Here is a 13,451-nt window from a genome sequence, read left to right as displayed (position 1 = left end):
CTTTCATACGTACATCTATCCTATCTGTTCTGTCCCTCTAGAGATCCCTGACTAATACAATTCCCCTGTGATTGTTACTCAGAATTCAGTAGGGATGACTGTAAGAAGCAAAATCTCATACAATCTGAAAGTGACTTTGCACAATTTCAAGTCAGGGCTCATGCTTTGGAGTCACCATTGGGACATAACCATGTTCCTGAGACACATTTAAAATGGCGCTGACATCCCATGTCGTAGCAATAGATCACCTTAACCTTCATGTATGTGCCTGTGGCCCTGGGGAGGAAGAGGAGTGAACCAGTGAGTGAGTGAAATGTACCAGTAAATCTACTGCAGCCATGGGGCAGCGGGTCAACACTGGCAGCTGAAGCCTCATCTGATTTTATCATTGGCTTCCAACTGAGAAACTGAAATGTGGATCCCACCCTCGGGCCTTGGCATGAGGCAGAGGTACCTTTATATCTCAGCCCTGCCACTTTCTACCTGCGGGATCTTGAGTAAGCGACACAACCTGGATTTCCTCATCTACAAAATGGGGACGGTAATGGCCACCTGAAAGCCCTGCTGGAGGGTTAAAGTGATGTTGTCTGTAACGTGCCTGACCCAGCTGACCCAGTGTCCAGCCACTGTCGTAGATCCAGCAGAAACGCTGTCTGGCGAGCTGGGGGCTGTGGCTCACACCTGTAATCCCAGCACTTTGGAAGGCCAAGGGGGGGCGGATGACTTGAGGTCGGGGGGCGGATGACTTGAGGTCAGGACTCGGAGACCAGCCTGGCCAACATCGTGGAACCCTGTCTCTGCTAAAAATACAAAAACTAGCTGGGCATGGTGGCACACACCTGTAGTCCCAGCTACTCGGGAGGCTGAGGCAGGAGAGTCGCTTGAACCCAGGAGGCTGAGGTTGCAGTGAGCCAAGATTGCACCACTGCACTCCAGCCTGGGCGACAGAGTGGGACTCTGTTGAAAAAAAAAAAAAGTTGTCTGGGGCTGCTCCTGGCTTTGTTCCTAAGTAGCTGTGTGACATTGTTAAGTCCCTTCATCCTTCCTTTTCAAGACTACAAAATAATTGTTTTCAATATGAGATCAAGTCTTCATATTTAAAATTGTATAAACAGGACCTCAGGATGAGACCTGCACATGGATGGGCTCCAGAGATGTTTCCCTGTGCCCCCAGTCTTCTTTGCTTGGTTTGGTGCCTTGTAAAAGTTACGAGGTAAGGTGGCAAATGTTGACCTCAATGTCCCAGCTGACCTCCTGCTGGGTGGCTGCATCCTGGCTCCCTTCGGCCCTTGTGTGGCAGCAGAATGAGTGCAGAGTGAAGGCATTGGCCCTTTAGAGGTGGCTGCGCAGAATCTCTGGACCCACTGTTTGCATAAACACAGCTGAGGATGGGCTGAGGGATGCCAGAAGTTTGGGAGGAAGGTTGTAGTAATGTAAAAAGAGTCTGCGTTTCTCCTGGATTCCAGTCAATGGAATTATGTGTATCATTTATCTTGTGCTAACCTTTATAAGGGAGCTTCTGCCTCAAAGAGCTGTTGGGATGCATCCGTGAGATGTCTCTTGTAAAGCACTTTGTAGAGGGCTAATAAATAATATTTTTACTTGCTAAACATTTGTAGAGCTTTTTCTAGATGGATGGCACTGTTCTCAGTCCTTTACAAATATTAACATTTGTTATCATAAAGTCCCTAGGCAGGTTTTATTGTTGTCATTTTTTAAAAGTAGAACTGAGGCACCGAGAGGTTAAATACTTATTCAGAGTCACACAGCCAGCAAATGGTGGGGCTAGAATTTAAACTTAGCCTATGTGCTTCCAGAATCTGTCCTCCTAACCACTAAACCAGCAGTGACCTAAAGTCACTTAAAAATTTTTTTTGGAGACAGAGTCTCGCTCTGTTTACCCAGGCTGGAGTGCAGTGGTGCAATCTCAGCTCACTGTAACCTCTGCCTCCTGGGTTCAAGCGGTTCTCCTGCCTCAGCCTCCCAAGGATCTGGGATTACAGGCACCCGCCATGACTCCCAACTAATTTTTGTATTTTTTTTTTAATAGAGATGAGGTTTCACCATGTTGGCCAGGCTGGTCTCAAACTCCTGACCTCAAGTGATCCGCCTGCCTTGGCCTCCCAAAGTGCTGGCATCACAGGCATGAGCCACTGCGCCCGGCCTGCAGTCACTTTAATATGGATTGGTCTTCCCAATAATCCTGGCCCATTTTATAGAGTAGCAGAGGAAACCACACATTATTGAGAAGCCATATACCTGCCTGAGGCACAGGTGGTGCTAGAGGGAGCTAGTGCAGCCATCGGGTGGCAAATCTGCTCACTAGAAACCTTAGGGGCCTCTAAATTCTCAAGCCTGACCGCTGGCCCTACTCCATTCGGCCATCATTTGCTGATTTCACACCGCTGGCTTGGTTTCCCCATAACACGTAAATTTATTTCAGGCAGCATCCTCTCCATAGCGTTCTGTATTTCCCCATTTCCCGGCCCACAGCAGGTGCTCAACGAGCACTTCCTGAATGATTATCCACACTTCCCACAACTGCTCAACATGGGGAGATTCATCGGTTTAAGAGAAGAGAGAGAGATTCTCAACTCCCTACGCAGCCACCCAGGGAGGCCGAGCACACCAGTCAGTCTGGGACAGGCTTAGCGCAGGCCTCTCTTTCTGGAGTCTCCCTTCCCAGAGGACTCTCTGCAGCAATTCCAGTCTCAAATCCCATAGCCCCTGCTGCCAGAACACAAGCAACTTAAAAAAAAATGGACAGGGGAGTTGGCACTGAATTTTAAGTGCTCTCATGGGACAGAGACCCATCTAAAAGTGAAATGACGGGCACCTCATCTATCCCCACTCTCTTCCTTTCTCACCAAATCATTTGTTTTCTTCCCACACCACAGAAGAAGTGGTGGAGGTGGAGGCACTGAGGTCTATACACCATTTAAAAACATGTTTTTATTGCAAAATAAAGAACCTGGAAACCTCACGAGACAAGTAACTTAGCACATTATTATTAAGCAAGCACCATTTAGGTGGAGTAAACCACCATGGCACACGTTTACCTATGTAACGAACCCGCCCATCCTGCACATGGACCCCAGAACTTAAAGACAAAAAAAGCACCCTTTTAAAGAACCCCCAAATCAGTCAACAGAACTTTGCCAGCCACCCTAGACCCCTCCCTCCACAGGCCCTGTCCCCATCAGTCCCCACTCTTCCCCAGAAGTCCCCGCTTTCCTTTTATAGTAATCACTTCCTATGTTTTAAAAAAATAATGTATCACCCAACTGTGCATATCTAGATATTATGGTTTAGTTTTGCTCATTTAAAAAGTGATAGGTCTTTTAAGTTTCCTGTTGTCTGCAGACTACCAGAACCCAGGCCATTTGACCTGTAGTATTTCCTGCGGTTGGAATGTTGCTGACTGTACATTCGTGGTACAGTGCAATGTGTTTAAACACCATTTTATGCTGTGGGGTTGGCCATGGTCTAGGACTGCTGGCATCTCCTTCTTGGCTAATGTTTATCTGAGCAGATGTCCTACATTATTCTGTGAACAAATGGCATTAGCAGGAGCAAAACGATATTAAAAACCAACTGACAATCCAAACGCTGGTACAAGAGTGGAAGTGAGAGAACCCGGGTTTCAGGTCTGCCCTCTCCGGCAGTTACTTCACCTCTCTGAGGCCATCAGTATCTTTTTCACAGGGTCATGATGCTCATTAAACGTGATTCTGGATATAAAGCTTTATAAGGTGTAGAATGCAAGACATTCTAATAGGAACCTTTAGAAATGAATCGCTCCTCATAACATTCCTTGAAAGTCTGCATTGGCTTGGGATTGCCCCAATGCATCTGCAGAAAGATTTTGGTATAAGGTAGAACAATTCTAGTCCAACTCAATTGTGTAAGAGTTACTGGAGTATTAAGATGACCTAGTGGATTTTTATGTAGCTCTCCAGCTGGGTCTTTGACGGTGAAACGTATTTCAATGCAAGTTTCTCCACTTCTTTTAATATTTTTATTTTCATGCGTCACAAGAAAACATGGCAGGGAGGTTAAGGGAAAACCACATGTTGATTTAGCAACTGAATTTCTGAACAATTTGTGATATTTAGCCCCCTTGTCCGTAAAGATCATCCTGGCTGGAAGTAAATTCCCTAAGGCATACAAATTGTTTCCAGGGAAGGAAAGTGAGGGTAGCTTTATGCCTTAAGAGGTACACCTGAAGATACTGATCAACTACCTGCCCCAAGCCCTTCCAGCTTATGAAACGCAAACTTACTTCTTCCTCCAATCCTTCTCTGGGTTTTTCAATGCCACTCACATCAACCCAAGCTCAACCTGAGGATAACTGTGTTGGATGTATTTATGTCTTTGTGTTTATAATGACAGATACGCAAGGTTTCTGCCTAGTCTTCCTATTAGGATCATAAGCTATTTAGGGTTAAATCTATATTTTATTCATAATTATCCATCAGATGTATACAAGTTTCTGTTAAGCCGATCACATTGTCAATGTCGTAAAAATAAAAGGCTTGCAAACCATTTCTCTCCTCAGCCTGTTGATTTATTGAACTGGTAGCTGTGGTTTTCATTAGGGGCTGGCTGCATGTTTGTTGAATATGGGAAAGATACCATCTCATGCTTACTCTCAAGCCCTTCAGCATCACTGGATGCCAAAGTTCGACAGTGCAGATGCACCTCTCTGATGTGCTAAGAGCCTTGACTGGAAACAGTTAAAGAAACAAACCAAGAAGATTATGTTTTATCAGTGTAAGGGTGATTTCTGAGTCACTGACAAACTAGCAAACTGACCGACCTTAGGCATAATAAATACTGTTTATCTGGGTTCAGGACAGTTGTTCAAGAAGTCAGATTGCCAGATCCATCCCAGGGTGTTACAGCAGAACGGTGTTACTAGAAACTGGATACTGCATCAGGCATTCATACAGCCTTCTATAAACTGCATTGGTCCTCATCCTTGGTGACATGAAGTACCCACAGGGATGCTTTTCTAGGTGCAGGGAGCTCAGAAAGGGCACAGGCTATAGTTTTTAAAAGTGAGAAAGAAAGCTGCTGCAGAAATTCCTCATCAGCTTGTGGCAGTTTATAGAGACAATACTCTCCATAAGTAATACAGAGACCTTAGATAAAACACACAGGGTCCCAGGACATGTCAGGAAATTCATTTTTCTTTTTGAGATGGAGTTTCGCTTTTGTTGCCTGGGCTGGAGTGCAATGGAGCCGTCTCAGCTCCCTGCAACCTCTACCTTCCAGATTCAAGTGATTCTCCTGCCTCAGCCTCCTAAGTAGCTGGGATTACAGGTGCCTGTCACCATGCCTGGCTATTTTTTGTATTTTTAGTAGAAATGCAGTTTCACGATGTTAGCCAGGCTGGTCTTGAACTCCTGACCTCAGGTGATCCGTCTGCCGCAGCCTCCCAAAATGCTGGGATTATGGGCATGAGTCATCACACTCAGCTGGAAATTTATGAGAAGTTGCAACAGTCATAGCTTACCCTGGCTATGGCTTTGCCACGTGTCCCTTACCTAGTGTTGATTTTAGTAATCGCCTCTGCAATCCTTTACCATCATAGTGTCCTGTTGCCCCTTGGATAGCTCTGAGGGTGAGCAAAGCATCCCAAGTCCGTCCAAACTTCAATGGCATCAACTGCGTGAATGCTCAATGTGGATAATGGTTTATTTTCTTATCATTTGTAAATATTCTTCCAGCTGGCCTTGGCCAAGCCCTTCTCCCGTCACGCGTTACCGTTCCCACCCCGGCGGCACCTACCTTTTGCTTTAGCTGCAGCACGGTCTGCTTCATCTGGTAGAACTCCTTGCATGTGGCACAGCAAGTTCCGGCTTTCACAGCATTCTCAGACTTCTCATGGCCTGTGAAAGGAGATGCGCTCAGTCCTGTCTGGTTGGCTGGATGCAAGCCAGACCCAGAGAGACAGCATTGGGAAGGGCGGTCCCAGGGACAGAGCCGCTGACAGCGGGACATGCAAGGGCCAGCTGTGGATGATTTTACAGCTTTTGGGTCCTGCCTGCATGACCCAGGGTCAGACAATAGTGGAGGACAGAGGGAGATGGGCCCTACGAGAAGCTGAGCTCAGCTGTTCCCGTTTAGACATGCCAGGAAGACTCCATTCTTCCTCTTTCATGTGTGAAAATGCATACGTGGCCCTTTTATCAGTGCTTTTCCAGGAGGCAGGCTCTGTAAATCTGACATTATTTATACTCCCGTTAAAGGGCCAATGTTCACACACTGTAAATGTTCCCCAAGCTCAGGCACCGGGCCTCAAAGCTGACTTTATCGCGTCTGCTAATCCCGTTCTTCAAAGGGAGCACGGTAGTGGGCTGGGAGCTGACTTCACTGACGTGTGAGGCCAGGATGGGAAATGCGCCAGGCCCTTTGCCACCAATCTGGGGCCAATTGGGACAACAATGGGCAGGCAGACAGGCCCATCCGCTGCCAAGGGTCCCAAAGCACTGCTGTGGAACATTAGGTGCTCCACGAGCTTTTTGTAAAAACTTTTGCTAAAGGAAAACTGGGTGAAGAACGTGGTGATGTGGCCAAGAATACTGACAGCTGTCTTCTTTCTGGCACTGGAATGGGCTACTCCAAGTCTGCATACCGTGGCGACCAGACACCTGGGTCACCTTGCCGCTAAGGACTGTGCACAGACTGCCGAGGTCTGTGCCGAAGGTGGCAGTGGTGTGGGCCGAAAGTGCTAGGCTGAAGGTGTTTTGTTAGGGCAGGCAGGACAGTGTGACACCCAGGGAAGCATAAACTCTCCTCTCTTAGCAGCCCTTTGGCATTGGGCCAGGTTTGTGGTGTGTGTGACATAATAACCACGACTATCTAGAACGACTACTGGGGACAGTCGGGTAATGTGTGACCATCTCTTTTGCTTCCTGGCCCACACACTTTGCTTAACTGCTTCTCTCTTCTGCAAAGCCCTCTGTCCCACCTCCACTTGTTGAATCCCATCAAGACCCAGATCTAATGTTCCATGAAACCTGCCCTCTCCACCCACAGAAGTCTGGAAATCATGTCCAGACATGTCCCTCCCACTCCCAGGTTGGCCTTCTAGGCTTCCCCGGAGGGCGGCGCTTAGGGCACATGCCAGCGTGTAAGCTGCCTAAGAACCAGGCTCACTTTTTGGTATGTCACATAATAGATGCTCAAAAAATCTTTGGAAATGGATTGTTACAGGTTGAATTGTGTCCTCCTGTTTGCCAATTCATGGGAAGTCCTGATTCTCAGTGCTTTAGAATGTGACGTCATTAGGAAACAGGATCACTGCAGATAAAATGAGTTAAGATGAAGTTATGCTGCAGTAGGGTGGGATCCTAGGCCAATATGATTGGTATCCTTATACAAAGGGGAAACGTGCCCACAGGAAGAATGGTACGTGAAGATGAAGGCAGAAGTGAGAGGCAGTGGAAGCCGAGGAACACCAAAATTGCCTGCAGATGACCAGATGCCGCAGAAAGGCGTGGAATGATTGTTCTGCACAGCCCTTAGAAGAAACCAACTCTGCTGATGCCTTCCGGTGCTATGAACCTCAGACCAGAGACACATTTCTGATTAAGCCACTTAATTTGTGGCATTTTGCTATAGGAACCCTAAGAAATGGACACATGAATGGATGGAGGGAGAGATGAGCATGAGGGCAGCCTGCATGCAGGTGAATCCTCCTTACATAGCCTGGCTGCCCAGTCCTCTCCCCGGTGACATGTGGTAACCAGAGCTTCTGCTCTTTGGGAAGTGAGCAGGCCCAGAGGCAATTGGGCAGCTGAGCTCTCACACTCACACTATGCATCTGCAGCACAGCAGCAGGCAGTTTCAGAGCTCACCTGCTGCACCGCCATCCCTGCACCGTGGGACATCTGGGGCTGGCAGCACCTGAGCTAGGAACACATTTCTCACGCCAGCAGGTTGACACAAATGACGCAATGCTGTGTAGCAGAGTTGCCACAAGTGATAGTGTAATTATTGAATATACAGGGTCAACCTGGCTTTTCGGGCAGGTTTTGAATGTGTAATTGGAGAAAAACACTTGAATCTCTGCAAACATGGCAGTTTTTAAAAATCCACTTCACGTGTAAGCAACATAACAGAGCCATTTTGTTAATGCCTGCTTTCTAGGCGAATTCCCATAGCTTGCCCACCTGTGCTCCCTTAATTGGCACACTGGACGGACGGTTTTGACTCACTGCAGCTGTGTGATAATGAGTTGAGCAGTAAGGGGGAATAGGGAGGGTCTTGTCTCAGAGACAGCGGAGTGAACTGATTATCAGCACAAACTCGAGCCCCACTCTTCTAGGTTCAGGTTCCATCTCTGTCACCGAATAGACTCAGGGATCTTGGGCAGGTTACTTGGCCTCTACAAACCCCACTTGCCTCGACCATAGCACTGGAACAATTCCTGCCACATGTGGCTGCTGTGATGACTGGACCAGGTAATGCATGGAAAACCCTTGGCAAAGAGCTTGATTGTAGGTAGATGGGAGGGGTGCCTAGCAGTTTTCAGGCCCACCAAACCCTTTACATTTCCTTTGCCTGATAACCCCAGAACACTGGAGTAACAGTATTAATATGAATAACAAAACGAAGGAAGTGAGGACTGGTGACTTCCTGAAGGTCATCTAGCAGGTGGGTCATCCAGCAAGTATCCGAGGTGGGTTTAGAATGAGTTTTCCTGAAATTAAATCTAATACCTCTTCCACAAATCAGATAGTTTCCTTTGGGTTTTTAAATCCCTGTTCAATGTACCTGTGTATAATCCTATGGAGCTTGAACATTCCTGAGAACCAGAATTACTCAGCTCAATCTCCAACAGAGTAAGCCATGCAAATTTCCATGCAATCATATACTTAATTGTAAAGGGTTGAAGCCTTAACTTTTCTTGTGCTGACTCCAGGAAATGCTGGGCTCTTGCATGAAAAGATGACCCAGGCTCCAGGTTTATTAGGTTAATACCTAAAGACAGTTGAATGACATCCATCTTTCCCAATTAGTCTTTCATCCATTCCATTTCATCTTCTGGTCAATTTTTACAATACCACCAACTAATCCATCCATTTATCCATCCATTTATTCATCCATCCAGCCATCTATCTTCCCATCCATTCCATCTTCCTAACCACTTATCCATCCATCCATCCATCTTTCCCTTCTGTATCTGCTATTAGCCAGGTCCTGCATCAGGCATTGAGAATGCAAAAATAAGTGCAAATATCTGTTTAATAATTTTCAATTCACCTTTAAGGATCTAGCCCTGTTGGCAGAGCTGGGCCACCATGAACAAAAGTTAAAAGCTCATCTTTCTGTCACTTCTACTTTTACATACTCAGTGAAATTCTCCAAGTGTTAGTGTGATTAAATAATTTGACAATTTCATAAGATAAACCTCTTTACCAGATTCTAGACTATTTCACTTAGATCATGGAATATTAGAACATAAATCTTTAGTTCAATCTCTTTTATAGGTAAGGAGAATAAGATCTAGAGAGAGAAAGTAACTTGCCTTGGGTCTTTCAGATTGCTCTGTGTAGAGACCACAAACTCACAGGGTCCCAATTGGCTGTTTTGGAGGGGTGGGTGCACGCAGTGAGCCTACTGTTGAGAATTCTGTTGAGAACACCAGAGAGCCCTCTGCCAGCCAGGGTCCAGGGCAGAAGCTCTGCTGAGTTACCTGTTGCACGAAAATTCCTGGGCTGTTTTCTGTTCCTTTGTGGAATTACCAGAACACAGAGAACCAAGATTAACATTATCCAGAACACCTGAAGCCCCACTGACACAGGAAAACACAGCATAGTGGTAAGGAGTGTAGGTGGAGTTACATGATCAGGACTTGAATATTGATGCCACCTAGTACCTTTTATAGTGGACAACTCACGGCTTCTGTGAATGCCCATTCTTTGAACGGTAAAAAGGTAACAGCACCTATTAGTTGGAGCTGCTGTGAGGAGCCAGAGATAAGACACGTAGGTTCCCAGAACAGTGCCCAGCTCAGGGTAAGCACTCTACTTACAGTATTGTTATGTTATTTATTGTTGGTATCACTATGATTCAGTTCCCTACAAAATTAGATATGTGGGGTGAGGACCTTACATCACCCTTTCAATAGAGCTCTCAGAGGGTTTAAAGATAAGCAAGGACTCACACCTTTTGCATGTGTAGACCTGGAACACAAAACTGCCTCTGATTTCGATTTCCCATCTACCTTGCAATTTGTCTACAATAATGTCAACATGGAGCTGGAAGTAATCTCACATATGCTACACTAACAGTTTACTTAGAAATTGGGGTAGACATTGCTGCATGTTTTCCATCCTCTCAACTAATGCTGTGGTCACACTTCTGAAAAGCCTGGGGTGGTATCACTTAACTTTTTTTCTTCTAACTTTAGATTTTAAAGGTGCAATATTATTGATTAGCCACATGGGGGCATGAAGCTCTAATTTTTCCTGAAGTTGACCAGGACGTCTATCTACGCATTAGAAGTTGTAATGCTTCTTAGCAAAACCAAACAATGTTCCTGACATATTTTATATGGGCAGTGTCAGAAATGAACAAAACATGTTTGTGTTTAAAAGTGGATCGTGCTCTGGCTGTAATGCCCAACCCTGGAGGCACATTACAATCACCTGGGGGACTTTTAAAATATGAATTCTGCTGCACATCACCCGTCTGAGGAAGGCAAGGCAACAGACTCAGCATTTTAAGAAAGCTCCCCAGGTAATTACAAAGTTGAGAACTGCTGATCTGTGGATTAGTGGAGCTTGAGAGTTATATGAAACACCTGGCCATCCGACACGGAACTGTAAGAAGTGATGGTAGGGGTCACAGTCACGTTATCAGAAAATAAACCAAAGTTGAAAAATAAAGACCAGCAAGCTAATTACTATGGAGCCAACATTTCCTTAATTTGTCTCCCTACTGTGGCTACAGACTCCCTGGGGTGACTAAACTGGCTCCAGATACATATTTTCAAAGAGAAAATCAAAGTGACTGAATGCCCATTAGCAGACGGCTTGTCTCCCTTAGCACCAGTGGATTGCAACCTCTTAAGCCTCAGAGGCAGTCCTGGGGCCACTCTCCCTTCTCTCCCCCTGGGTTCCTAAGAACCAGCTGAGGTTGTATTTGATTTCAAATTCCTCAGATTGTAACAATACAGACATTAGATAATGCAAAGTTAAAAAGGAAAACCGAAGAGGAAAGGGTATCAGATCACATGTGGTTATACTCAATAATCTTCCTCAATTCATAAAAAATGACCATAATGAAATATTAATCTAATTAGTCCAAAACAGATGCAAATGCTTATCAGCTTCTGGTCTTCCAGAATGTGGGGCTCTTCTGGCCTGACATTTCTTATTGTTGAGTTGAATGTTTGGATGTGTATTCATCTTTTAGATATTTTGAGGACAGTCCTCTGCTTATAAAGTGTTGAGGCTGGTCATGTTTCTGAATCTTGATACTTAGAAGGAAGACAAAGAAATGAGGCCTGGGCCAGGCGCTATGGCTCATACTGTAATCCCAGCACTTTGGGAGGTTGAGGAGGGCAGATCGACTGAGGTCAGGAGTCCAAGACCGGACTGGCCAACATGGTGAAACCACGTCTCTACTAAAAATAGAAGAATTAGCTGGGTATGGTGGTACACGTTTTTAATCCCAGCTACTTGGGAGGCTGAGGGACGAGAATTGGTTGGACCTGGGGGGTGGAGGGTGCAGTGACCGGAGACTGTGCTACTGCACTCCAGCCTGGGCGACAGAGGGAGACTATGTTTCAAAAAAATAAATTAAAAAATGAGGCCTGAACATGCAGTCACAGGGCTTATATCACTTATGCTAAATCACACCCAATTTTGAAAAATATTTGAAAGGGTGAAAGGGTTTTCAAAGCTCATGTATTTCAACCTTCTCATCTACAGAAAAGGAAACTGAGGCCCAGAGATCTGCGCATTGTCGCTCAGTTCATACTGAACCAACTTGACAAACCTGGTTTCCCCAGAACCATCAAAACCAGCCCCCCACCAACTCAGCAATAAGAAATGTCAGAGGCTAAAAGAGCCCCACATTCCGGAACATCAGAAGTCGATAGGCATTTTCATCTGTTTTGGACTCATTAGTACGCTCAAAATTTGATTATGGTCATTTTCTTATGAATTGAGAATGATTACTGGGTATAACCACATGTGATCTGAAATCAGCTCTTCCTCTTCGGCTTTCCATTTTTTTTTTTTTTGACATGGAATCTTGCTCTATGACCAGGCTGGAGTGCAATGGCGCAATCTCGGCTCACTGCAACCTCCGCCTCCTGGGTTCAAGCGATTCTTCTGCCTCAGCCTCCCGAGTAGCTGGGACCAAAGGCGTGTGCCACCACGCCTGGCTAATTTTTTTGTATTTTTAGTAGAGACGGGTTTCACAGTGTTGGCCAGGATGGTCTCGATCTCTTGACCTGGTGATCCGCCTGCCTTGGCCTGCCTTGGCCTCCCAGAGTGCTGGGATTACAGGCGTGAGCCACCGCGCCCGGCCTCGGCTTTCCTTTTTAACTTCATTATCTAACATCTGTTTACCAACCAAAGTTGGTTCAGTATCACTTCAAACTTCCAGCCTAGGAACTTTCCACTCATCATAGCTGTTAAAGAAATGATCCCTTTCCCCGCCACCACTGGCCCTTGCTGGGCCACACTGCTGAAGAGTGGAGGTACTTTTTTTTGCCAGAATCATCAAGGCCAGCTCTCATCTTCTCAGCAGTCCAGTCTCTCGAATTATGACTTTAATATTCAGGGCATACAATGGTCTGTCCTTTCTCATAATTTTAAATATGTGTGTGAATTGCTTCTCTCAGTCTCTACCCTCAAATATTCCTGGTTACTGGTGCTGGAATTTTGTTACTAAAATACAAAATCAAATGCTAGTCCTCTGTGTGTAGGTGATAAATTCAGTGGAGATAAATTACTGAGAATACCGAGCGATTCTTTTAGAAGGGTGCCGCTGGGGGACTGCGAAATAGGGAGTGGAGTCTTATCAGGTTTCCCTTTGTAAGACTATTTGTAATTGTTATATTTGGGGAAGGACGATGACGGAAGAGAAAGAGGAGAGGATTCCCAGCCAAGTGTAATCTTTTGCAATGAGTTTATGTTACAATAAGGCTCAATGCTACAACCAGCCGAATGTTCTTGATTAAACAGGACACCCTTCATTAAAGTCGCCTGCAGCTGTCTCTCAATATGGCAGAATGGAATGTACTGTCCTATTTTCATTCATCAGATGCCATGCAGTCTACAGAAAATCACTCCCCTCTGACTCTGGCTGCTTCATCTGCTAATATCAACATCCTTGCCTGAAAGTTGACCAGATGGCTTATCATTTGGCCCCAGAGCTAAGATCTTTGATGCTAAGCTGGTGTTTTCTAAACTATTTTTCAGGAC

General features: G+C 45.6%; 1 protein-coding gene across 1 annotated transcript in view; it reads right to left on the bottom strand.

Moving 5' to 3' along the window:
- The window catches only part of CCBE1 (collagen and calcium binding EGF domains 1), a 275,787-nt gene that overhangs the window by 18,379 nt on the left and 243,957 nt on the right, over nucleotides 1–13,451 (bottom strand). Inside the window, exon 6 of the mRNA XM_021672031.2 lies at nucleotides 5,794–5,894. Coding sequence (XP_021527706.1) covers nucleotides 5,794–5,894 — 101 coding nt within the window. The remainder of the gene's footprint in view (nucleotides 1–5,793; nucleotides 5,895–13,451) is intronic.

This window comes from Aotus nancymaae, unplaced genomic scaffold (genome assembly GCF_030222135.1).
Source record: "Aotus nancymaae isolate 86718 unplaced genomic scaffold, 86718_ANA_hifiasm-v0.15.2.pri h1tg000020l, whole genome shotgun sequence".
NCBI classification, from domain to species: Eukaryota; Metazoa; Chordata; class Mammalia; order Primates; family Aotidae; genus Aotus; species Aotus nancymaae.
The sequence above is the reverse complement of the archived record's forward strand: the minus strand, read 5'-3'. Positions and strand labels throughout refer to the sequence as shown.